The 26,636-nt window shown below is 45.5% G+C and overlaps 4 protein-coding genes across 4 annotated transcripts; 1 reads left to right on the plus strand and 3 right to left on the minus strand.

Moving 5' to 3' along the window:
- Window positions 1–2,830: 2,830 nt before the first annotated feature.
- On the minus strand, window positions 2,831–5,185 carry LOC311318259 (succinate dehydrogenase [ubiquinone] cytochrome b small subunit B, mitochondrial-like). The gene is made up of 4 exons (XM_084449536.1): window positions 4,848–5,185; window positions 4,268–4,384; window positions 3,881–4,031; window positions 2,831–3,701 (listed from the first exon to the last, which is right to left on the minus strand). The coding sequence occupies exons 1-4, from the start codon at window positions 4,891–4,893 to the stop codon at window positions 3,536–3,538; spliced, it is 480 nt and encodes a 159-aa protein (XP_084305662.1). The 5' UTR covers window positions 4,894–5,185; the 3' UTR covers window positions 2,831–3,535.
- Window positions 5,186–9,280: 4,095 nt separating this feature from the next.
- Window positions 9,281–13,985, minus strand: ccdc61 (coiled-coil domain containing 61). The gene is made up of 13 exons (XM_084450482.1): window positions 13,826–13,985; window positions 13,224–13,404; window positions 13,045–13,127; window positions 12,810–12,970; window positions 12,489–12,641; window positions 12,190–12,388; window positions 11,838–11,920; window positions 11,490–11,710; window positions 11,267–11,345; window positions 10,928–11,131; window positions 10,793–10,826; window positions 10,647–10,710; window positions 9,281–9,644 (listed from the first exon to the last, which is right to left on the minus strand). Exons 2-13 carry the CDS (start codon window positions 13,369–13,371, stop codon window positions 9,550–9,552), a joined length of 1,524 nt encoding a protein of 507 aa, XP_084306608.1. The 5' UTR covers window positions 13,372–13,404; window positions 13,826–13,985; the 3' UTR covers window positions 9,281–9,549.
- Window positions 13,986–14,874: 889 nt separating this feature from the next.
- On the plus strand, window positions 14,875–24,543 carry LOC311318378 (zinc finger protein ubi-d4-like). The gene is made up of 11 exons (XM_084449699.1): window positions 14,875–14,910; window positions 15,579–15,739; window positions 16,080–16,187; window positions 17,934–18,112; window positions 18,242–18,334; window positions 18,479–18,563; window positions 20,394–20,531; window positions 20,736–20,867; window positions 21,844–21,956; window positions 22,165–22,246; window positions 22,509–24,543. Exons 1-11 carry the CDS (start codon window positions 14,879–14,881, stop codon window positions 22,589–22,591), a joined length of 1,206 nt encoding a protein of 401 aa, XP_084305825.1. The 5' UTR covers window positions 14,875–14,878; the 3' UTR covers window positions 22,592–24,543.
- A 587-nt stretch (window positions 24,544–25,130) lies between these two features.
- Window positions 25,131–26,636, minus strand: chrm1b (cholinergic receptor, muscarinic 1b; the record flags this gene model as incomplete). Its single annotated transcript, XM_084450254.1, has 1 exon — window positions 25,131–26,636. The coding sequence occupies one exon, from the start codon at window positions 26,634–26,636 to the stop codon at window positions 25,131–25,133; it is 1,506 nt and encodes a 501-aa protein (XP_084306380.1).

The following is a 26,636-nucleotide window of genomic DNA, read 5'->3' on the forward strand; positions in this document are numbered from 1 at the left end:
CTGCCGCGAAACGGTTGTTTTCATCAATCTGTCTTTATGAATCGCTAGTTGTGCTTATAGAGCGAGGGCTTGTTGAGGTTTTTCACATGCCTCTGTAATATGATCTTTAGAAACGTCTTTAGAAATGAAATAGCTTCCCCACTTGCTCCAGCAAGCATGCGCACAGCGCGCAGACTGGCTATTCTCCGTCTGTAGGCTACACTCGCGGCTCACATTCTGATCTCTACGCTACATCGGTGTCCATCATATTCTAAGTCATCTTCTATATCATCAAAATCTGATAAATATTCAGCCATATTGCACACAATATTCCAAGCACCGACAAGCCGATCGTAGAGTAGAGAATGTGAGCCGCGAGTGTAGCCTACAGACGGAGAATAGGATGACACGTTTGGCCCTGTCCTTGGCAGTAGCGGCGGAGTACAAGATGCAGGGCTGGATTAACATGATGTAGGGCCCAGGGCTTTGACCAGGTTAAGGCCCCCCCCCAACCCCACTACCCCCCACCCCACCACCGCCAACATGCAATTTCATTAACATGGTAGTAAAGCGCAAGCATGTCTGTCATGTCTACAATATACACCACACACACACAGACATGTCACAGGTACGTTGATGTATTGAGTATTGTGTGGTCCAGATCAGATACAAGATTTGTCAGGAGGGATATGATCACGCACAATAAGAAGGAACCCACGTGGAGGTAAGCTGTAATTTCAGGTAGCCTAAATGAAAGATGTGTAGGCTAATTGGGGAAGGAAAGCACAGCGCAGGCAACAACTAGGCCTACCCTCACAATGCACACACTCAAGATAACACCACTGCATCACATAGTACACAAATACACATTCTGTGCTTGACCACATAACACACCTATCGTACATGTCATCAATACACATTCACATCAAGAGCAGTTGGTGAGAGGAGAAGAGCCTACTCTCACAGTCACAACGCACAAACACCACTGTAAACAGCTCTCAACACTGCAACTGTGCTACATATTTTGTAACACTCAATAACACCACTGCATCACATAGAACTGAAATACTTATACCTATAACACAACTATGTCACATCATCAATAGACATTCACATTAAGAGCAGTTGGTGGAAAAGAGAGGAGATCAGAGCAGGACCAAAGCAGTGATTATTTAAAAACAGCTTAGCTGACATGCTTAGATGCTCTTCCTTCTTGATTTTCGTGCTGTCTGCGATGACGTCATTGAACTCCAGTTCCCTCAACAAGTCACTTTCGAGAGACATGCGAGTCAAATGGCAGTCTATTTTCTCCCATGGTGGATCTCACTTTGTTCTTGATCATTTTGAGTTTAGAAAATGAACGCTCCAGAGGCGTTGCTCACAGGCAAAGTTAGATAGATTCTTAAAGCAATGTCAACATTTGGGAAAATGTGTAATATTATTTTTCCTTATCTGCTGCAAGTGTTCCCTTACATATTGTTTTGGCTCATTTTTTATAAATTCCTTAAAATGGACGATTTCCTCGGCAAAGTAATCTTGCAGGTCATCTCGGTACTTAATTTGTAGGCTGATTGCTTTAGAACAAATTTGGTTTTCTGGGAGGCGTTGGATATTGTTGAGAAATCCAAAACGCTGATCAATTTCCTGTTATGCTTGATATCTTCTGTCTAATTCTGCTACAAGTCTATCTACTATTACTGTGTACACATTCACGGAAAACGTTTCTTTTGCAGACATATTTTGTTGACCATCAGGCCCCGGCGGTTCATCAGCCTGCCTTGTGCAGCGCCGCTCGGCAACATAGTCTCTAAGCGATTTGACTAAGCTCATAGCAGCTGACAGGTCCAGAGCAACTTCCTGAAGATGTGTGCTTACATTTTGAGAACTCGCATATGAGTGCAGTCTCCAACCGCTTCATTATCTGACAGAGTGCAGAAGCCTCGTTGCGCACTGACAGGTTTTGACTATCGTCTTCACTTATGCTTTGGAGTGACTGGAGGACATTTTCGTTTCGCAATCTAACGGTACCTAGTCTAGCTAGGTAACGTTAGCAACCAGGATCTGCTTGGCAATTTATCAAATCATTATAGTACTAACACCCATTACACTACACAAATCCTAATTTTCTTTACATAGCCTATATAGCTAATTTACTTTATAAATTACCAAGACCTGGCAGCTGTGGGTCCGAGGGTATTGCTGAACCTTCTCCTGTTTGCTGCTGCTGAGGTGGGGTAGGATCGCTGGCTTTTGTGAAAGACCCCATTAATTTGGGGATCTTTGTAAGAAGTGCAGCTTCTCTAGCTTCCTTTTCTTTGACTTTTTTACATTTTTGATTGTGACTTAGTGACATGGCTGATTGTAGATAGATACAGAGAGTAGAAATATTGCCTTTAATTGTGTACAAACTCGTCAACCACATTTCGGCCAGCCTAAAATTTAATTGGGAGAAACAAATCAAGCCAAAACAATTTAGTGATTTTTATTGGACCCCCCTTGCCGCTTGCGCAAGACCCATCGATGGGCCCCCCTGGAGCTCTGGGCCCAGGGCTTCAGCCCCGTGAGCCCGTGCATTAATCAGGCCTTGACCAGATGGTGATGGAAGCAGGGCTGCCAAGTCTAGACACACGCATTTCAGCCTATTCTCACGCTCACACGCCACACTTCACAATTCTCACGTGGAGAAATGACCAACTCCTAAATACTAGCAGTTCAATGTTCATTATAGTATTGTACAGTATATATGTATATTAAATAAAAAATGTACTCAAAAGTCATAAAAGATTTGTTTGTTGTTGTGATTTTTATTTGACAGAGGTGAGGTTTAAGTGAGGGAGACAAAGTGATAAACATGACAAAAGAAGTTTCACATAGGCAGTATGGTCTTTAGGGTTAAACATGCAACCCTTATCCAAAGACAAATAAAATGGATCACTATATAATAGTATACACACCTAATGTGACAGGGAGGCTTAAGGTAATTGCCCATGTTGTTCATGTAACTGCAATTAGCCTAAGGCTTACTCTGAAACAAGGCTGACATACAAAACACTTGTTTACACTTGTCTAGTTGACATTCATTCAAATGTTACTGCATAGTTATGTAGTTACATTATAATGTCAACTGCAGGTAAAGTGTCAGGATTCAGATACGACAAAGACGGTTTCATGCCCTGAGACCAAAAGAGGGCAGGTGGAGTAGGCTGGTGTTTTATTGTGAAATTCTATTGTTTCATTGTGAAATTCTATTGTTTCATTGTGAAATTCTATTGTTTTTAATGAATTTAGAAATTCAAAGCGTGTACATTGTTATATTTTGGCTAATGTGCTTGTTTGTGCTGTACAGTAGGTGAGACTGAGAAAGCTTTGTCCGCCTGCCGCCTGAAATAGATTCAGCATTTCATATTTTATGGAAAGACTTAAAATGAGACGGATGCTCTAAAATTATTAGCATTTTGCTTCAGCTGCTATATCTGAACCCGGCATTGTTTAATCTGGTTAGGCTATATTTGGTCCAAATGAGCTTTCAGTTATGATCAATCATCCTTCAATCAGTCTATAGTCCCCACAGCATAGCCACTGCTTTACAGATGCCCACGTCGTGGTAGTTGAAGTAGCACAGACCAGCAAAGGTCACCATTGATGTGGCAGACAGAGCAGCATTGGCCAGCTTGATCTTCAGGTCACCGTGAACATAGTCCGTCAGGACCTGGCCAATACCCCTGTGGAACACAGAGCATATCATATGGAAAAATATGATGTTAATTGAACCAAACCCTTTGCATCTTTTGAGACGTATACAGTGGAACACATTCAGACTGCTACTACCTATAACCCGATGGCAACATATATCCTCTGTTCAATCTTCTTCTAACACAAAGACTGAGTAGAGCCGACCTACCAGTGGCCGTGGAGAGTGACAGCTGCTGCCAGAGAGTAATCCAGCACTGGGCCAGGGTACATGTAGGCCGCAGGTGCTATGCCCAACAGAATGATGCTCAGAACTCTTTCACCAGTCCAGTGCATGGATGCAACCTTGGAGCCTGGTGCAGCTATAAAGTAGATAGATATCAGAGCCTAGATATTAGGTAAGGGAAGGTTGTAGTCTGTTTCTCTGTCTCTCTCTCTCTCTGCCTGCCTGCCTGTCTCTCTCTCTCTCTTTCACACACACACACACACACACACACACAAACACACACACACACACACACACACACACACACACACACACACACTTTCTCTCCAAATCAATCCAAACCAATACACAGAGCCACTAGCCACTTTTTACCTGAGTGAGAAAGGGCAGCGTGCGTTTGCACTGTTGCCAGCCTTAAAGGATCTCCATCCCGGCCCTTCCTGTGGGCAAATAGTCCTCTGGACAGGACGGAGCTGTTCAGACAGAGAGCTGCGGAGGACAAGTTAATTGACTTAAACAGTCCAGCATAAGACAAAGGCCTATCACACACGCTATCTATCAATGATAATATGAAAATAATTTAAGTCTACTTTTTTCAAATAAAAAATAAATGTTCTCTCGTTGGAACATTACAGTTGCACATTCTGAGATCAAAACGCTAGCTACATATCGACATATGAGTTAGCCAACGTTATACCAACTGTTTTTCATAAGCTTGGGTACAAGTACTGTGGCAAAATAAGTAAAATGGAGTAATTGTGTGAGGTGAAATAGCCTGAGTTACAAACGATACAAGCAAACTAACGTTAAGTTAACGTCACGCCGGCTTCCCTAGCTACTCGAGTTAGCTGACACTGGCTATAGACGGAATAGCCATATAGCTAGCTAACATAATAGATAATAATACTACTAATACTAAGTTTGAAATTGGCACGCTCAATTTCAAACTTACGTTTGATGCTTTGACAGAGATTGTTCATCCTCAATAAACAAGCCATGATGGTACAGTAACGTTAGCTAGCTTCAGCAAGGTCGTATTTTAGACAGCGAATTCGTTAGCACTAGCCTAGTACTAGCACTGTAGCAGCTGACTGAGGCCCCGTTCCAATTCAGTAAAATGCCATCCTCCTCGAGTCCTTTCTTCCTTCCTTGGATAAATCGCCGATCTGTCTTTCAGATTCCACCCTCCCTGACGCACAACTATGAAGATATTTTCTCTTTTCCTAACTCCTTGATTTTCATCCGTCCAATCATGTCAAATCAAAGTTTGCTTTCAGACAGAAATGCAGATCGCCTTTTACTACCATCTAGGGTAGGCCTATTGGCGAGGCCCTATAGCCTATGGTAAAATCAATAATACTCGGATATTTTTCAAGCCAAGTGAATCTTTGTAGGTTAATCTACTTTTACGGGCAAGAGGTCACCAAACTATCTTTGTTGTAGCCCATTTTGATGGATTATAAAATGTTGTGTTTTTGTGCGTGGCTGTAAGCCAGCCAGCGCACCAATGATAGCAATTGTCCGGTTGTCACTCCCTCCTTCCTTCCCTGGCTTCCCCCGTCGTGTTGTTGACCTGCAGTTCTATGTTGCTACCACAAGAGGCAGTGGTCCCAGAACCTGCAGTTCTATGTTGCTACCACAAGAGGCAGTGGTCCCAGAACCTGCAGTTCTATGTTGCTACCACAAGAGGCAATGGTCCCAGAACATCAAAACAAAAACACTATGACACCGCACATTTTCCAGATCCTCGGTGGTCTAGTTCTACATCGTGGAGCTCCGCCCCATAGGGGGTGCTAGCACTCCTATTGGTAACCCGTGTTGGCATGCCTACAACCAATCTGAAGATAAAAATGTACTCCTTATCACCTTAACCAATCACAAACCCCCCCACCTTACTATAAAGGTGGCTACACCCCAGCAATCTCCTCTCCCGTTTTCAGATGAGCTATCAAGCACCTGAAGACCTTATGAAGATGAAGAGAAGTACTAAGAGAAGAGAAGAACGGCGGTGGTGACCTACCTCCGAGGGACTCCGGCGCCGCTGGATCCCCGATGGACGTCCCCGCCCCTCCTCTCCTGGAAGATACTCCGCGGGTCGAAGACTGCGGCTGTGGTTCCCTGGACCCGGATGACCGCCACGACCGGTGTGTGGCGTGCCTGAGGAAGAGCCACGCTGAAGAGGGAGTTTTTCCCAACCCGCTGTGCTCCCAATGAGTGCTGCTGCCTTCTGAATTCAGGCGTGCCCACCTCGACTTCTGGCGCGCACGGAGCACCGTCCCCAGTCCTCTCCCCTCCGACGAGTCCGAGTCTGCCAACGACGACTCTGGGGATGGTAGCGACTTGGAGGACAGTGGGGAGTTGCCTGCCACTCATGGCGCCTCCCCATGTACGGGCTCTTCTGAGTCTAGTTCCGAGCCCTCCAGACGATGAGCCACGGGATGCCGGTGGGGCCAAGCCGCTCGTAATGCACCAATCAACCAATATGTCGGCAGCGTCCTAATTTGCACCGCTGTTTGAGTAGTCTGCCTCATATGAGCTCCTTTACAATACAAGGGGTACCGCTACACAGGCTGTGTCGGCGGCCTCCTCATGTGCTTACATTGACGCGGCCCCACTGTCTACAGACATGGAAGTTTCTTTTCACAGCAGCTCTCGGGCTGCTTCCCGCCTTACGTCTCCATGCTTAGGAGAATGTTTACACTGTTCTGACATTGGTCTTGCCCCCACTTCAAGTAAGTCGGTGTGTGATGACAGTGTCTGCGGTTTGCCTCCCTTTCATGTGCGGCCCACCTTGGACTGCTGCAGCCCCCACTGGCGGGGGAGTGCCAGCGGTGGCGTTCGGGGCCGTTCTGGAGTACTATGGGGCTCCGCTCCACTCGTAGAACTGGGGTTACGATTCGTAACCTTCATTCTACATCATGGAGCTCCGCCCCATAGGGGGCGCTAGCGCTCCTATTAGTGACAGGCGGAGCTCCAGCGATGCCCACAATGTACATAGACCCGGCCAACATACATCAGCCCACTGGAGGCTAGAGGCCAGAGCTTCTTGTCTTTGAAATCGAGAGTTTAACATGTCTTTGAAATCGAGAGTTTAACATGTTTTTGAATTATTTTTCAAGGTGCCCACCCACATCCATTGTATGACCAAAACGGTGGTAGAGCAATTATCAGACTTTCTCAAAAGTGCTAGTTTTGTCAATGTTTTGATCTGAAACATTGTATATGATCATAAGTAACCTTAAAACAGGGCTAAACATGCATTTTCACTTTACTACTCCTTTAAGACAGATTTTAAGTCTACAATGGTTAAATCGTCTATTCTTTAGTCACAAAGCCATTCCACCATCAATATAAATATAGCCTAATTCCCCTGTTAGAACTCTCACGAGTGTCGTCTGCACCACCGCCGCCTAATGCATGCAGTAGCCTACTTTAAAAAAAAGAAGAAAAAAAAGGCACCCACGGTGCCCCTGGGATACTGGTGCGCCCCTTTACCGACAGTCTTCCTATGCCTATATTGTATACCAACGAGTGTAATATCCCTTTAAAACCTTAACAAAACCCAAAGAAATGCCCGAGTAATCGAAAGTGAAAGTTAAAGATACATTTTCCTGGTCATCATCAACCTCGTAGCTACTGTTAATTTCATCAACAGGTTAGTGTTTAGATAAACCCTATAGCCTTCTTTAATTGTGTATGATGCCTAGGGGTATATAGGCCTAGCCTAGGATCAGAAAATGTAGGCTATTTTAATTATGGGCCAGTTAAGATCAAATAGCCCGAGGCTACTCAATATAGCCATCGGAGTATAATTTCGTTTCCGAGAAATAGGCCGTATGTGTTTCTCAAATGGGGGCTGTTGTTCATTATTGAACATTATGAACTGTTGTTCATCTTCAACAGACATCGGCTCGTTTGCAGTTTCTTGAGATGGACATCGATTTCTCTGGTTGGAAAGCGATCGAGGAAAAGAGGCCTCTGCGTGCCGGTGAAGAGCCGACAGCGGAGCGCACCTACACCATGTATCACGGTACGCACCTGATACATGCCAAGAGCATAATCTCACACGGGTTTCGACAATCCGTGGGCGGGCTGCTGGGAGCTGGTGTCTATGTGAGTCGCAATAAAAACAAGGCCAAGTGCTACCCGCAGACTACTGACAAGAAGGATTCAGTGGTGTTCAAGTTAAGGGTGAGGGTGGGCAAGGTCAAGAAAATTGACTGTGATAACCATCCACTTCAAAAAACATGGCACCAAGCGGGCTTTGACTCTGCCTGGGTGCCTCCTAAATGCGGGATGACTTCTATCAAGTCTGGCCGTGAGGAGGACTGCGTATGGGATCCCTCCCGGATTGAAATTGTGGATGTGGCCTGCTGCATGGACGCAGGTACCCGTCAGGCGCTCCGACAGCTAATAGGCACCAAGAGAACCAACACGAGCGCAAATGTCGAATGCATTTGCCGAAATGCCACTTTCATGCTGTCTCACCCTCTCCAAAACTGCTGGGCTTGCAATGAGCGAATTTGTCCTTTTCAGAAAAAGCATGTGTGTTGTCCAGGATGAACCAAGGGTTTTGCACTGATACAGTTACGGTATACAGTACATTCAATCAGTTATAGGAATTGTTTGTGATAGTCACTACTGTACTTTTGAGGTAAGAAATAAAAACTTCTGTAAAAAATGTACAGTACACTTGCCTACTGCATGTCACAGTAGTTATTTTTAATCAATCTGGTATGCCAGTAGCCTGGGGAATATTTGAACGATCAATTGTTTTAAGAAAAAATATAAATTATTTTAAAAATGGTCAGTCCACTACATGACTTGGCAGCCTATTGCAGAGCAGCTGTTCCTGCCACATGTTCATCTGAGAGGAGGATTCGTGTGAAGGTCATAGCTGTTAATTAATGAAACTCATACAGCTGTGGTGGCATCTGAACCATAGGAAAAGCCCAGGGGGGAAACCCAGTAAACAGAGATAACGCAACATACGTTATCAGAGCTGGTCCCTTTGCACTGCCTTTCCTAAAACTCTCCACCATTATTACAAAAGTACCATTTTCTGGACCATTATGATAACTATAATGGCATGGGTCTGTCATGGTCTAGAGTAGAGTTTCTCACATTGAACAGTAATGTTGACATGAGTAGATGTGTTAGTGTTACAGTAGATACTTCTTTGTAGCTTAGTAGAACAGCTTGATCTGGCAAGCTCAGCTTCTTTCCACACATTCATTAAAACATCATAGTTGAGATGATGGATTTGATAAAACTGTATTCCAATCCAGTTTCCAGTTGTTGTAAAACATGGGTCCATTGGTAAAGATAGAGACACAGTGCCCCCCCCAAAAAAACAACAAAACAACAACAGTAAAAAGGCAAGAAAACCGAAAACCCGAAGATAATTAAAGATATATTATTTACAGACTCAGATGAGTAACAATATGCCTTGCATTCACAAGCCACTGTGTATAAGGGGAATCTCACCATTTAAAAAAAGACAACATACACATAAAATCATGCTACAAAAATGGATTGCAAAAGTTAAATGTGCCATAGGTTGGGACTCTTTCTTTGTCACAGTGTAGTGGTCACAGTCTGCACATAGATGAGGATTGGCATGTCTCTGGCCTGAGCCTAATGGGTTGATGCTTTCAGTGTCCCGTGTCCAGATCCCTCATGTAGTCCTGTAGAGCCTGAAGCCTGGCGTCAATCTCAGACAGGTCAGCCCCTCCATCCATGGAGCTCTCTGGAGAGAGGAGAACACCACAAACTGGTACCAGGTCTCATTCAAAGCCTCCTTCACAGGATTTTTCAGCTCACAAGTTATTCTCTTTAGGTGATCAGGTCATTTAGACTATTTTATCCAAAGTGATGTGCAATGTTTTGAGCTAGTGTTTTGAGTTAGTACCTGGTACTGTGCTCAATGGCACAACAGTAGGCAATGATTCACCTTCCGGTCACTAGTCGGATGCTCTAACCACTGGGCTACTATTCTGAGTACCCAGAAGCTCTCTCAACTTCTGGGAACAAGCTATTATGTTCATGGATACCAATGAGAATCCTATCGGACCTTTCAAGTATCGCTAACGAGTCTTGCACTCCAGTGAGCTGCCAGTAGCATATCTGGCACACAAGGTGCGATTTTACTTGGACTTTCTTCCACATTAAAGTCGCACAGAAATTAAAAAAGCATTCTGTCCCATTTTGGTTCAGATAATTGGTCATAGTGTTCACCTATTCAATGATGTATGGCCAAAAAATTTACAAAATTCTACTTTTGTTGTAATCTTATATCAAAGTATATAATTTCTTACTTCCTGGAAAACGGTAGGTCACGTGCAATTACGACACCAGGTACCTTAGATTTTAGGCCAATAATCTCATGACATCCACCCTGTCAATCAAAACGTCAACTACTCTGCAGCCTCAAGTGTTGAATATCCCCGCCCGCTCGATAACGTTCCAATGAAATTCATGTAAACATATGTCCCGCCCTTGCAGCCCATTTCAGGCGGAAATACGTCAAAGTACGGAAGCAAGATGTTCTCCAACGTCCCTTTCGGTGTATCTTTAACTCTCACTTCACTGGGGTTTTTATTACACAAACGATAAAAATTTTGTTAAATTAGTTTTTCATTTAGTCCCGTCCCGACTATACGCTCCCGATGTAATAATGACAATGTACAAAATAATGTTCAAATGCAGCTGGATTTGTGCCAGTGCTTTTAATTGGATAGCAGCTGGTTACCTTTTTCGGACTTCCTGTATGTTGGAGTGCTGCATAGGGGCTTCCTAGGCTGTCTTCCTCTGGGCTACAAAAAGAAACCAGTCATTAAACATTGCCATGGGAAAGGTTATAAACTGGGGTTATAACACCTTTAACACCTCACTTACCACTGTAGGGCCATTGTAAGTCTGCTTCCTCCCCCTGAACACATAAAACAATAATTGATGATTGAGACAAAGCAATAGAACATGGAACATAATGATATATTTACACACATGCAAAGATATCATGAATTTGTTCACCTGGATGTCAAGGGCTGCGCCAACTCATCCATGTCAACCAATGAGTTTTCAGAAGATTGTCTGCTCCTCCTACTCTCCACAGACAAGCTCCTCCCTCTTCCTGTACTGCCAGCCCTGGTCAACTGGGGATAAGCCTCTCTGGAGCGAGACCGCCCCCTTTCCAGAACAGGCGATGCCAACATATCCCGCCGGACCTTTCTCTGACTGTAGGAAAGAGACCAGCAGCTAATCACAAACAGCAAGAACAAAACACATATGTCTCTTAAAGCACAGCTTGCAGAAAGTGAGCCAGGTAGAAAAATAAACAAACAAACAATTAAATAAATAAAAATGACTCACTTTTTGAGCTCTGCTTCCCTCTGTCTGCGTTGTCTGTCCTGTATATATGCGGTGGGGTCAAAACGTGGTCCCCTTGACCCTGAACCGTAAATGGTAGCATTAGTTGCCAGGTGTTCAAAGACTAGGTACTCAATGCACTCTCAGATCAGTCTGTGCGACACCCTGTTTCCAATCCATGATTACTATGAGCAGAGCTGAATTGTTGTATTATTACAGTTCCTACCTGTAGGAGAAGGTGAGGGTCTGGGGATGCGAGGGAGTGGCCCTGAGGAGTCTGCCCTTCTCTCTCGGTCCTCTGACCTTCGACCCCGGTCTTCTATCCGATCCCTGGACCCCGAACGAGCCCTGACAACACGTCCCAAACTCCGCTCACGTGAAAGGGAGCGTCGGATTTCCCCATCTCCCCGTGAGCCACTGCGCCCATAGCTGACCGGAGTCACCCTGCTGATGACACATGATGTCTGCACGTTAGATACAGGGATAGTGTGATTCGGAGTAGTAAGTGTGTGCGTCAGTGAATGACTGGAAGAGAGAAGAAAAAGGAAAGATATACATGCGTAGATTGTCTAACCCTCTGCGTAGCAACGCAAGCTCGTTTGTCAAACTCTTGACACGAATCCGGAGGGCACGCTCTGTTGCCCGTAGTTCCTCCAGCTAGGAGAAACAGGAAGTGTCCGAATCAGCAGATGTATTAAGCACTGTGTACCACAGGATCTTACTTATTTTACAATACAGACATATCAAGTCTCACAATCAGAATGAAGTGAGATATTTCTAGATTACTTCATGATAATCAAAGTCACGTTAATATTTAAAGTGACTCAGATACCCCAAAAAACATATCCTTAGGGATAATGGAAAATGAAAAATGATGTCCTACTTTGCACCTTAAAATTGTTGTTAAAAAAGATGCCAGACCCAACCTGCTCCAGTAGGAGGCACTGCTCCTGGCCTCTTTTACTAGCTGAGCGCTGGCTCTTGGCCCTCTCCCTGAGAAGTTGCTCCTCCAAGCCCCTCACTGCATCCCTGAGCCCACGTGCGCCTCCTCCAGGGGTGGCCACCATCTGCAGTCGCTCCAGAGCCTTGGCAAGGGCTTCCTTCTCCTCTTTCACAAGGGTCAGTCTGAAAATAACCAAGATACAGTCAGTGAGGCTCATATATTCCTCACCAGTAAGGCTTGAAGACCATTCCAGATGCATGTAGATAGCTGAACAGGACTGACTCTGCCCGTAGACGCTTTATCTCTGGTTCTGCTGGTTTGTGACCTCCGTGAGTGGTGAGAGCGTTGAGCTCAGTCCTCAGCGCCCGAATCTCTTTCTGAAGGGCTGCTGGGTCAGGCTTGCCCTGGTAGGGCAGCGGTAGGGGGTAGTGGATTCTACAGAGAGAGGTTAACACAGTCAATAACATCTGTCTCTCTCTCAGTGACTCACCTACTTTTCAGAGCCTATGCTGAGGGAATTAACACTCGAGTGAATGTGTCAATCTTATTGTCGGTATATGCTACCGTGTCAACAGTGTCAGTAAATACAGCAGAGACACACACCTGTCAAATTCAACTGTGTAGATGAGGATGAGATATCTTTTTGCACTGAGAGCAGTAGACTGCTGCTGGCCTCGAGGACGACCAACGACCCCAGCCTTCCGGTTCCGGAGAAGCTCCAGGTCAGCATAGGTCAGAAGGTCGAGGGTCACTGACTCACTAGTCTGAGGAAAAAACTGATGTCAGGAACAGGGTCTTATAGGAGCCTACTAAGATTACTTTTCTGGATTGCACTGACCTTTCTGATGGCAGATTCCAACATGCTGCAGAAGATGGGAAACTGCTTGTAGTTTCCCGTTTTGCGGGTGAGGTCCTCAATATCTGGCAAATTATGGAATAATGAATGATAATGATATATTGATATTTGTGTTCTATTTGTACATACAGTACACTAATATCTTCTGTGTGCTTACTTACATGCTGGGTCAAACTCTCCCCTCCACTGATCAGCAGTCATTGAGTCCGAGATTTCGACTATCAATAGTCTCTCCTCGAGTTCCATCTTCACGGAAAACTCGACTCCTCGGAACACAATATCCTCCAGCACCACCGAGCCCATCTCCATAGTGGTCTGATCTCCTACACGCTAGCAGCGTCACTGCAAATCACGACAACGTTACCCCAGTTGGCAAACTGCAATGATAGCTAGTCTAATGATGAGAGATACATCTCACAACCTACTGTAACTAGCTAACCCTTTAGAGCAAGCCTATATAGATAGCTGGCTAGCTAGCAAGTTAGCTACAGTAGGTTGAGTAAGATAGTAAGCTACCCACCAATCCAACAACTTTTCAATCTTACGGATAATACCGTATAGCTAGCTAAGTTAGCTAGCATAGCAAGCTAGCTACCACCACAACTGTGGTATAAACGTGCAAACGAAGACATTAGCTATATCTAGCTAGCGTTTACATCACCTTTATAAGTTATCTAACGTTAGGTAGCCACATTAAATTACAAATTTGAGACAGAAGGCTTTATCGGCTATAAAAAAATAGTCTAGCTAATATACAACATACCCGTCACTGAAAAACGATCCAAAATATTAGACGCTTACGAAAAATATTATTATAAAATCTCCTTGGGTGAAAGAACACAACTTGCTGGCTAGCTAACTGGTTTGTTAAGAAGCTTTCTGGTTTGCAAGCTAGCTAGTTTTTAGCTAGGCATCGCTAGCTACCTGCCAGTTTGTAAGCCGCCGCCACTGTTGAACGCAGCGGTTCAGTCACCGGGAATTTAAAACTACCGCCCCCTTTGAGATGTCAATTGCATCTATTGGTCGAAAAACGTCAGAAAGAAATGTAATTGTGTCCTACTCCTGTCAATCAAACAAACCTCCTTGAGACGAGGTGAAAGCAGAGGGCTCTGGGTGAAAGTGATGTAGCACTGGCAACTGCTGGGTATAAAAACATGGATGTATTAACAGATTTTTAAAAAGTGCCATTAGCTTGCATGATAGCCTTTCCTGCGTTTTCATCAATAATTGCACTACATTTTTAAATGTATAAAAATTATGTTTATGTAAATACAACAAATAATTTGACCAATTTAGTGCACACAGTGTAGTTGTGTAGCCTAAATTATAATAATATTTATAATACTAATTATATACATTATAATAATAATGTATAATAATAGTCAATCATCATCATCATCATCATCATCATGGTCGTCATCAGCATAATTATAATGGTATGGTGTATCAATTGAAGATATCAAAGAGGATTATTTATATTATTTGTAATGTTTCGCTAGCGTTATTATCATGGATGTATTAGTGTTAGCAACGCCATCTGCTGGAGGTGCGATCATTTATGTAATTTTATTTACTTCTATGTTTGAAGGCAACATACAGACTCGTGTACCAGTACACTCTGCATTGTAAACTTATATTGTATACTATATATCTACTATACTATATCCTGCTGTTGACTAATTTTGTTACAAATGTTGTCCGAAAAGAAGTCATATTTTTTGCAGACTTTAAAGTTGTCTTTGAGGCATCTCTCCAAGTGGCGCTCTCGGACACATGTTTCTGCGCAGGCGCAAATTTACAGGGAGGCAAAACCAAGATGGCGGCGGTTGTTGAAAATGTTGTTAAACTGTAAGTGGTCTTGTTTTGCTATAGATAAAGTATACAACTGCAGCTACGTTTGTATTTGTAAGTGTAGACTTTCTTTCAGTGAACATATCTGGAACTGTTAATAGCTGAAATTATTTCCCTTAAGTAACCGAAAGTTGTCAACCTTGCGGCAGCTAGTTGGCTAGCTAGCATAGATAGCGACATCATCAACATGAAACAAGCAATCAAGTTAGGTAGATTGGATTGCTAGCTAGGTAGCTAGCTTGTATGCTTAAAACTCAAATTTACATTAGATGCCATTAGCCGGAGATGAATCATACTTTTCAAAAGCCATTTGGTTTTATTCTAATTGACCATTAATGGGTATATAGGTATGCCGCTGAAGCAAAAAAGGTATTGTCCTTGGTCATGGTTAAAACGTTATACCAGAGTTGTGTGAGCCATGCAGTGGTGCAAATATATTTTCAACACCAGACCGAATGTTTTAATCAGGCTGCTACTAAGACTTTTATGATTTTAAGCCTCTTTCCAACCAATCAATAAAGAGGTAAATTCTAATGACATAAAGAGGTTGTTAAACCTCATATGGCTACTTATCGGGTGTGATTATGTCTTGTGTTGTTCGTATGAATCCCTCATGCCATGTATTCTGTAGACCGGTGTTGACTGATCTCTGGGCTCTGATACAGGCTGGGAGAGCAGTATTACAGAGATGCAATGGAGCAGTGCCATAACTACAACGCCCGGCTGTGTGCAGAGAGGAGTGTCCGAATGCCCTTCCTCGACTCTCAGACGGGCGTGGCGCAAAGCAACTGCTACATCTGGATGGAGAAAAGACACAGGGGACCAGGTTAGAAACACACCATTCTCCCCACAGGCTGAGTAGTCTCAACACCAGACCCATGAGAGTTCTTTCACTGATACACTATGTAAACTATGCTAATTATGTTAAAGCATACTGCAGATCTCTCTATGGGTCTGGGACACTTCATGCAAAAATCTGGTGCTCAAATCCTGGCAATTCATTGGTTTTGCAGGAATCCCTGTGACACCAATCAGTAATGACTTTCGTGATCAGGCATAGATAATCCCCGCCCATCTAATCTGGGCTAGCGTCTCTCATTCTGCTACGACCTGGTGCGTAATGTTACGTTTTACATAGTATGATGGTGTTCCATGCCCTGTCCTAGGCATGGCTCCCGGACAGCTGTATACGTACCCGTCCCGCAGGTGGCGGAAGAAAAGAAGAGCCCACCCGCCAGAGGACCCCAGACTTGTCTTCCCACCTCTCAAGTCAGGTAGTAGTCTGGTCTTCCCACCTCTCAAGTCAGGTAGTAGTCTGGTCTTCCCCCCTCTCAAGTCAGGTAGTAGTCTGGTCTTCCCCCCTCTCAAGTCAGGTAGTAGTCTGGTCTTCCCCCCTCTCAAGTCAGGTAGTAGTCTGGTCTTCCCCCCTCTCAAGTCAGGTAGTAGTCTGGTCTTCCCCCCTCTCAAGTCAGGTAGTAGTCTGGTCTTCCCCCCTCTCAAGTCAGGTAGTAGTCTGGTCTTTCCCCCTCTCAAGTCAGGTAGTAGTCTGGTCTTCCCCCTCTCAAGTCAGGTAGTAGTCTGGTCTTCCCACCTCTGAAGTCAGGTAGTAGTCTTTTATTCTTAGGGCCTGATCTGCTAAAGGTTTGCACGTATAAAAACATGTGCAAAGCCCTTAATACCCGCAAATAAATGTGCCAGGTGATCTATGAACGGTGTGCATGGAGGAGGTGATCTATGAACGGTGTGCATGGAGGAGGTGATCTATGAACGGTGTGCATGGAGGATTGCGTGCACAAATTTGCACGCTCTATCCAATTAGTACTTTTGGCCGAAATGAATATGTAATAAGGGGCCTGCCTACCCTAGCGTGCAAAATATGTGAGGCGAAAATGCAAATACATAATTGTAGCACACGCTCAGTGACTTATCAACCCTGAAAGCAGTTTCAGTGATTGTATTTGCGTGTGCTTTTTAGTACCTTTTGAAGGGCAGGTACTAATTCCTTCATTGTGATGTGCTCTCTTCTCCAAGTTGCAAGATGGCGACTTTGGAGATGGCTGGCTTATAGGTAACTCAATTTGGAAAATATTTGAGTCTATAAGGTTACAAAGTCTACTATGTGCTATTTTTGTATTTATTCATTTTAAGGTAATAATTTTTCCACACCGGAGATCTGGGTTATTTCCAGTGTGTCGTGTGGTTCTATAATGTTACCGCCGAGCTAAGGTCTCATGCTAGAGGGAATAATTTAATTATTTTTATGTTTGCGCTGCAGTAGGCTTAACTATTATTTAGTTTTGCAAAACGTTTTGTTCATCAGTCAGGCTTCACATTCACATACCTGTAGGCCTGTTTAACTTTTATAGGCTGTCAAATAGGCCTGTATGCTATGTTTTTTCTCCCAAGTGTGGGTCAGGATAAATGAATGGGTGTGTGTGAGCCAAGGGAGGGAGGGGGGAATCCAGCCTCATCATAGGCCAATGTTCTCCTGATAAGTGTTTCATTTTGGGTTTGGTTAACGTTTAATCAGTTAACTTTGCCCATCCTTAAACAGAACCAAACATCATCTCAGTTCATATCTCATATTCCTTTTTAGGTGATAGTGCGTATCCCCTACAGCCCTTGCAGATGACTCCAGTTCTGTACCCAAATACTCCCGGGGAGCGCAGATACAATGCGGCCCATATCCGCACGAGGAACATCATTGAGCGCACCTCTGGCGTGTTGCAAAGTTAAATAGCCTACTGCTTTTGCATTTTTGCTCCTCTTCCATGGTGCAATTGTGGGATACAACACTCAAAACCCCTCATTTAAATAGGGCTGTCTTCACACTTTTGCACCTGTTGTCATTCACACAATTATCCTTGGTAGATCACCTGCGAAATGCATTCCAACTAAACGTGCAATCTGAAGGACGTGCAGTTTATCACTTTATTTGGGATCTTAGTAGATCAGGCCCTTAGAGTACTGTATGTGTCTTTTCTGGTTGCTGACCTCATTGTTTGTGTATGAATATGCAGAGCTGGATCTGGGATTGAAGAAGGATATCCTAGGGTCATCGGATGGCAGCAGTCTAGAGGCCCTGCTGAAGGGTGAACCTCTGGACAAACGGGGTCCACCGGAGCTCCGAGGGCCCGAGGAGGAGCCCACCCTCTCTGAATACCCCGCCAGCCTCACCCCCGCGGCCCGCATCAGAAAGGTGCTGTAGCCGTCCGCACCTGTCATCCATCCACACCAGCACTTGCTTATTTGCAGGACTGAGGGGTATGATGTAGAGGTGTCGCTCGTACACTGTCGCCACAAACATCCCTCATCTCTCCACACACAGAGAATCCTGGAGCCAGACGACTATCTGGACGACCTAGACGATGAAGACTATGAGGAGGACACTCCCAAGAGAAGAGGCAAAGGAAAGGGCAAGGTGAGAGTCGGTGTTGGAAGCTCGGTGACACGAGGGAAACGTTTGGGTTCCCGTCACAGCCGGGGCATTTTATCTTAAAACACAGTGGTGCTTGTGATGGAGACGGGCCAGTCAAAGAGTTGAGCGTGATATGTCTATCTCCAGGGAAGAGGAGTGAGCAGCAGTCGCAAGAAGTTGGACGCGGCTGCAGCGGCACAGGAGGACAGGGACAAGCCTTATGCCTGTGACAGTGAGTCTCAGGGGGGTTGAGGAGAGCCAGAGAATGGGCTCATGGGGAAACAATCTGGGAGCTTGGGGACTTCAGCTGAGTCAGCCAAACTCGATTCTGACCAAAGACCTTCCTACTGCAAAGACCTTTCTGCTGCCCCCTTTGTTCTCTTTGTCAGGTTGCTCTATCTGTCTAGCTGATTGGGAACTGAGACACAAAAAGTTTGGTATGCGACTGTGAGTAAAAGTAGATACTGAGGAAGCACTATATGTTTAATGCCACACCACTAAAAGGTGAAATTAAATTTATTGACAGGGCACATTTCTTTAGCTACTTGGGTGCTGCTTTCAAATGTTTCTCATTGCTACTTTTCACTCTTAGAACTGTCTTGATTGCTGGAACTGCCAGATGGGGCATAGTTGTTTTGTGTCTGGTTTTCTGTCAGCCTGTGAGCATACCTCTCTGAGTCTCTGTGTATGCTCTTTCTTCTCTTTTCTCTCTTTCAGACACTTTCAAACAAAAGCATATTTCAAAACCTTCTGAACGAGGTATATTTCTCTCTCATTCCGTTTTTTTCTCTAATCTGCCTCTCCATTTGCCTCATGTCTGTTCACTGCCTGTTTAGATTTGTCTGTGTGTATGTGTGTGTTAACATACTTCCTATGCTTTGAGGTTAGAGCTCATACAATTCATTTTGTTAGTTCCACCTTATTTCCCCAAATAATTGTTCTGGCTCTTACCTTTCAGTTAATTAATACATGTAAGATTAACTGTCAAAGGAGAAAAACCGAGTTGAAAGTGTCATTTAAAGACGCATTGAAAAATGGTAGTCCGCTCAGGATGTATCTTTGTTCGGTGTTGCAGCCATTCCAGCATGTTTTCTCTTTGTGTCACAGTCTCATCATCAAATAGCACCTTTTTTATTTTTTATTAAACCTTTATTTTACCAGGTAAGACATTAAGAACAGTTTCTTATTCACAATGACTACCTGGCAAAAAGCACAGCCTTTTGAGGGGAAAGGGGTAGGGGAAAACAAGAAATACAAAGTTAAAACAAGTAAAAAATAAAAAAAAATAAAAACTAAGAACATGATTAAACATGACTGGACAAACAGAACAAGAAACAGATTAAACATGACAGGACAAAGGAACAAAAACAGAGTGCTCACATCAGTCCGAGAAGCAGTGTCTGCTTTTGTTTTGAACCACCCAGCCCAGTCTGGGCTTTGTGGCGCCGACTAGTGGCCGAACTACTCCGGTGTCTTATCTGTGAGATCTGGAGGTGCAGCAGTGCCTTTTCTTCTTGGCTGCTGCTTTGTGGCCTTAAGACAGGCCTAGTCGTTTACTACAAGCTGAAGAAACAGGATGTGAGCTTGTGACGATACAAGAGCGAGGGTGTATAGTTTCTGTCTGGGTAAGGAAGAAAGAGAGAGTGGGAGGGAGAGAGGAAGTGTTCTGTCTGCCGGCGCTTTGTCTCATCCTATGATAGACCCCACACACACACCCCTGAGGCCTGTCTGGTCCTATGATGGACGCCCCCCCCCCCCCCACACACACACACACCCCCCTGTGAGGCCTGATAAAACATTATTGTGAATCCACAACCCATTTGTGGGCCTTTTTCTGGATATTCCTCTAGACTTAACCACATCTCCCGAAGTGTCAGGCTTCTACAGTCCCCCCCCCACACACACACACCTATTGAATGCAGGTTCCTTATGGTTATGAAACACTGATGCGATCTCAGCTGAAATTATGTATTCTTTGCTGATATTGAGGCGGCGCTGAGCTCCACCTGTGTTTTTGTTTTCATACCGTTTTTCTTTTATTTTTTCGCCGTTTCTCTGGCAGTCTGTGGGAAACGCTACAAGAACCGCCCGGGCCTGAGCTACCACTACGCCCACTCGCACCTGGCTGAGGAAGAGGGTGAAGACAAGGAGGAGCCGGAGGTCCACGAGCCCCCACCACCACAGCCCGACGAGCCCAAAAGTAAGGCCCCCCCACCACTGAAATCAACTCTGACGTGACACCGGAACAGCTGCAGTTCTCATGACTTGGGTTGCAAAATTCTGGAATATTCACAAACTTTCCATGGGAATTAATGGAAATGTATGGGAATTAATTAAGTTTGTGAATATTCCTGAAATGTTGCTACCCTACTCATGACTTTCATCCCTTCTCTCCATCTCCTAGTCCCTAAGAAAGGTCCGGATGGTCTGGCGCTGCCCAATAACTACTGTGACTTCTGTCTGGGTGACTCCAAAACCAACCACAAGACCGGCCAGTCAGAGGAGCTGGTGTCCTGCTCCGACTGTGGACGCTCAGGTAAACCAGGCCAGGTCAAGCCTGGCTTATGTGCATGGCTGGCTTGTTTCTGTTCAGGACTGGTAGGACTAGGGCTAGTCATGCCACTGAAATAGCTGTGATTTGAAATTACATGAAATAATTTCTGATAAATTGAGATAGGTCTTGTCGCCTGGACACATCAGTTCCAATGCTTTCAATGCTAATCCAGAACAATAAGAGCGGGATAGCCAGTTAGCTCAACAACTAGTAGCAGCTTCCATAACGTTAATGGTAGCGGTCAGTGGCTAAAGCAGTTACACTGATGATTCCTGTAACGTTAGCTATTTTGCTGCAATTGGTTAAACTTCTGTTTCTGGACAAAGGTAAGGGATAAAAAGATTAGAGTGAAAGGATGAACGTGTGGAGGTTTGGGGTATAGTCCCATAAAGTCATCCCCACCGGATCTCCCGGGTGGGAGTCCAATGCTCTCACCACTACTCTACGTGTGCAGTGGACTACTGCCTCTTGTGGTGCCAACAGAGAAATGCAGGTCAACATTGACCGGAGGGAGGTAGGGATAACCGGACAAACTATCCTAGGTGCGCTGGCTTACAGCCATGCACACACAAAAAAAAACTAAATCCCCACAGAGGTCACTAATAAGAACTAAGATGTGCTCAGTCTGAGACCTATACTCTATGGGGAGGCTGTGGCTCAGGATGTAGAGCGGGTCATCCAACAATCGCAGGGTCGGCGGTTCGAATCCAGGCTCCTCCTGCCACACATGTCCAAGTGTCCTTGAGCAAGACGCTGAACTCCAAATTGCTCCCAACAAGCAGGCTAGCGCCTTGCATAGCAGCCGCCATAATTGGTGTGTGAATGTATGCTTGAATGAGTGAATGAGAGGCCATTGTGAAGCGCTGTATGTGGAAGTGGAAGGTAGAGAGGCGTGATAAAGTGCAGTCCATTTACCATCTTTCTCTGTGTTTTGTTTCTCTCTCCTGTTCCAACCAAGGCCACCCCTCCTGTCTGCAGTTCACTCCTGTCATGATGGCTGCAGTGAAGACCTACCGCTGGCAGTGCATCGAGTGCAAGTGCTGCAATATGTGTGGCACCTCTGAGAACGACGTGAGTGGAACGGTGACAGAAACACCAGCTGTTGACAACAGTGCCATGATAATGCTGTGAGCTTTTTACACACAAAATGTTCTGCGCGGACGGTGCATCACAGTAGAATGAGTGACACGTGGACGTCTAAAGAGATGATGGGTTAATGGCTGAAATAGTCTTTCTGCACACTGCCTTGTATACTGAGCTTGTCGCCTTTCCCCGACAGGACCAGCTTCTGTTCTGTGATGACTGTGACAGGGGCTACCACATGTACTGTCTCAGCCCCCCTATGGCTGAGCCCCCTGAAGGTAAGACACTCCAGACGTTAAGCCTAACGGCATAGCTTGTCACTTCCATGATTTGCCATGATATTCCATTGAAAAGACGGTGGCTCTTGTTTTATTCCATTGTCATTGCGTGGAATTTATTTTCCTTCAATTTCAGCTAAGTATATTTTGCCAGGCAGCATAGCCCCGGTGACCTAAACCAAAGCAGTAGTCAGAGGTGGAACCCAGGGAGAACGGGTGTGTGGTACGGACCACGCTAACATCCACCTCTGTCTTTCCTCAGGGAGCTGGAGCTGTCACCTCTGTTTGGACCTTTTGAAAGACAAGGCATCCATATATCAGAACCAGAATGCCCCTCCTTCATGATGGACGCACACGCACGCACACACACATGCACGCACACACACGCACACACACACACACACACACGAACATCCACCTGCAGTACGGTTCTCCCTTAGTAAAGATGTGCCCGCCTCAGTGGCCAGCAGTGGTTCACTAACCCTAAGACTTGTGGGAAGGGAAGGATTACCTTACCGACTCCCCGTGCAATACGCCTCGGTTTGGTTCTTATATGACTGTTACACAGTTCGCAGTTCAAATGACCCACAGGCTTTTCTCTTCAACTATTAGTCAGTGTAGCCAACTCAAACAATCCTGAACTAAATTCTGCTTTTATCCTGCAGTATATCGGTTGTTGCAACCGAGATAGTTGGAATCAACTAGCATGCCAATGCTTGATCGTAGTATGAAATGTTTTTTATATTTATATATTTGTATAGCATATAAAGGTGTGAACTATTTATAAGATGAAATGATAGAGATTGGTCTCTTACACTAGTTATCTCCATCGGTCAGAGAAAAGGACTCTGGCTATCGCAGCTTTCATTCGCTGCCAAGTGATTGTCTCTCGTCTCCTCTGTAGCTGTTGCCAAGTGACTCGTGACACTCTGCAAATGGACAGAGGATCAGACAGCATTGTTTTAATATCAGCAATAGACGTCACTATAAAAAAGCTCTAAATAATAATAATAATAATATGGCAACATATTGGCCTCAATCCTAAATGATGGCCAAGCTCTTTATCTATTGCACTGATCTACGTAAGAAATGTCCATTACTCAGTACCCATTTTATTATCTATTCTTTGGCTGCTGTGGGATAAGAGAGTGGTTGATGTGATGTGACTGAGTGAATTTATGTGTATGTTTATGATGTCTGATCCTGGCCTGGACCCACAGCCACCCTTTAACCAAAAAGAGTTGCTGTCTATCAAACTGTTGGTAGGCTACACTGGTCCTGGACAGCTGCAGTGTGGCCAAGAGGTCTTACCTCTGGCCCACAGACCAGCAATCGCTCCCAAGTTTCACACACAATTTATTTTTAGGATTTATCATTTGCTAACCCATGTTGGGGAGTTCATGATCGTGCTCCCTCCCAGTTATAGCCACAGGATGGCAGTGAGGAGCAACACAAGAGTTTGTATAGGTAGATGAGTGAGAGGACAGGGCCTTCTGAGTGGGCTCTCAACAGCTGTCCACACACTAGACTACTGTGCACCTGCAGTTCATACACTTTGACATTTTTCTTGGTTAGAAAGAAAAAAAAAACTTTATTTGACAGACATGTTTTACTAGCCTTGTGAGACCATCCTGATCTGTGAGCTTGATAGATCAGGATGGTCTTATGAGGTGAATGTTTTACTGCATAGAGATATACAGAGGGATGGTGAACGGCTCTATAGTGTTTTATAGAACCTCCTTGATTTAATCGTGTCTGGTTTCATGGAAAGGGAACACCTATTTTACCCATTTTCTATTTCTGCTTTCACATAATTATGCATTGTCTCCAAAAACGAGGTGCTACTCTTGGCAGATCTGGTTGATGGCTCTATCAGGTTATTTTACCTGAAATAGTGACAGTGTTTCAAGGAGAGGAGATGGTAAAGACACAAGGACAAGCAAAACAATCTGCGAAGCAAATGCATGTAAATGTGTGTGCTCTCACACATGCATAATGGTGTACTCCGCTTTTGTTTGGTCAAGGTATTGGAAAGTGATATAATTTAGCTATATTACCTGATATATCAATAGCCAACTAACCGATACTAAAGCATTACACAAGTGTAACTTGGTTTTCTTTCTCATTGCAATGTTAAATGCTTGTTTAGAAACAGTGGCCATTGGAATATTGCTGTTCTGGTAAATTCACTTTTTTCATATTCATAAATGATATTTACTCAGTTGATGTTAAACATTTCTGGGATTTGTTTTTGATTGTGATGGAATGTTTCCTTTATGGTACAAGGTTTTGTCATTTTTTCCAGGAAAATAAAATATTTGGCACTGAATATATTGTGTGGCCTTTTTTATTTCTATCTATATCTATCTATCTAATCTATCTATTTTATCTATCTTATCTATATCTTATCTATCTATCTTATCTATCTATATATCGTAGACATTCATATCAGTGATGTAATTATTGTGAATGTGAAGCCTTGAATTGGCACATGGCCCTATTCTTCATAGTTTCAATAAGGGTGCCCATAAACCTCTGCGTTTCACTGAGAGTGGAATACTATACCATAGGCAACCAGTCAGAGTTAGACAGACGTTTCTCAGCATTGTGCAGCACTGTCTCTCTCCATGTCCTGGCATACACCTGGACTGTCTCTCCATGTCCTGGTATACACCTGGACTGTCTCCATGTCCTGGTATACACCTGGACTGTCTCTCTCCATGTCCTGGTATACACCTGGACTGTCTCTCTCCATGTCCTGGTATACACCTGGACTGTCTCTCCATGTCTCTCTCCATGTCCTGGCATACACCTGGACTGTCTGTCTGTGGGGCCGGGGCCTGACTGAGCCACAGAGTCAGTAAAGTTGAGTCCAGAACACGTTTCAGACGCTGGTGCTGCCGGTGTCCCGCCTCCTGAAGGAGGCCTGGGTGCCATGGCGAGTCCTGGCCCAATCCCGGTGGCCCAGGCGGCAGAGCAGGAGGGTTTTGAAGGTAACTCTGAAGTTCTCGTTGCAGAGGGCGTAGCAGACGGGGTTGACTGTGCTGTTGATGTAGCACAGCCAGTACCCCAGCTGCCAGAGCTTCGCTGGCACGCAGTAGGAGATGGAAGCCAGGACCATGATGTTGTAGGGCGTCCAGGTGAGGATGAACGCCAGCAGGATGGCGCTCAGGGTCCTGGCCGCCTTCTTCTCCCTGATGATCATGTTCCTTCGTCGTCTGGCTTTGGGCAGTTTGTGGCGCCTGGATTCGGAGGAGGTGGAGCCCCTGAGGGAGGAACGCCAGCCTCGTCGTGGGCTAGCTGGGGCCTCCTCCACCTCTGAGGACGAAGCTTGGCGGGCTCCTCCGGCCCCCCCGCCTGGGGTGTCATCGAGAGGGGCCGTGGATACGGGGGGGCCTGACGGCGTGCTGCTGGGCCGCTGCTGCTTCTGCTCTGGTTCTTCCTCCTCCGAGGACAGGGAAACGGTAGCCCCCTCCTCCTCCTCCTCCTCGTCCGCAGTCCTGCTACCTTCCTTGTAGCTCCCCGCGGTAGGAGTGAGTGAGAGTGCCATGATGCTCCTCCCCCTGTTCGCCTTGGCCTCCTCTCTCTCGGGGAAGCGGTCACTCGACTCGTCGCCGCACGGATCCCTCACAGCAGGCACCTCTCTGGAGCTGCTGATGCTCTTGGCGCTGTTGGAGTAGATGATGTGTCCCTGGCTGCCGGTTCTCACAGACCCCAGCAGGCCCTCCAGACTCTGGGAGCGGTTCTCGATCTCCCAGTAGATTTTCCAGTAGAGCACGACCATGATGGTGACGGGGAGATAGAAGGCGGCGATGGCTGTGCCGAACGTGAGGGCCGCCTCGTCCAGGAACGGGATGGAGCAGTCGTCACGGTCCCCCGAGGCCCTGCCCGCCACGTGCGGCCAGAAGAGGATGGCAGGCCCCCACAGGACGAAGGACACGGCCCAAGCCAGGCCGATGGCAACCGCTGCACGCCGGGCCGTCCGCTTGGCACGGTAGGTGAGCGGCCGCGTGACCGAGTAGAAGCGGTCGAAGCTGATGACCAGCAGGTTCATGACAGACGCGTTGCTGGCCACGTAGTCCACCGCCAGCCAGATGTCGCAGGCCAGGCTCCCCAGGGTCCAGCGGCCCATGATGATGTAGACGGCATAGAGGTTCATGGAGACGGCGCCCAGGATGAGGTCGGCCACCGCCAAGCTCAGCAGGAAGTAGTTACTGATGGTGCGCAGGTGGATGTTGACCCGGAAGGAGATCACGACAAGTAGATTGCCAACGATGGTGACCAGAGAGAGAGGCCCTGTGATGACAACTATCACCACAACCTCCCAGATTTCATGGCCCCCTAAGGGGTCTGTTGTCCGATTAGTGGTTTGGGGGACACAGTTGTTCAT

The sequence above is a fragment of the Borostomias antarcticus genome, assembly GCF_949987555.1.
Source record: "Borostomias antarcticus genome assembly, chromosome: 15".
Lineage (NCBI taxonomy): Eukaryota > Metazoa > Chordata > Actinopteri > Stomiiformes > Stomiidae > Borostomias > Borostomias antarcticus.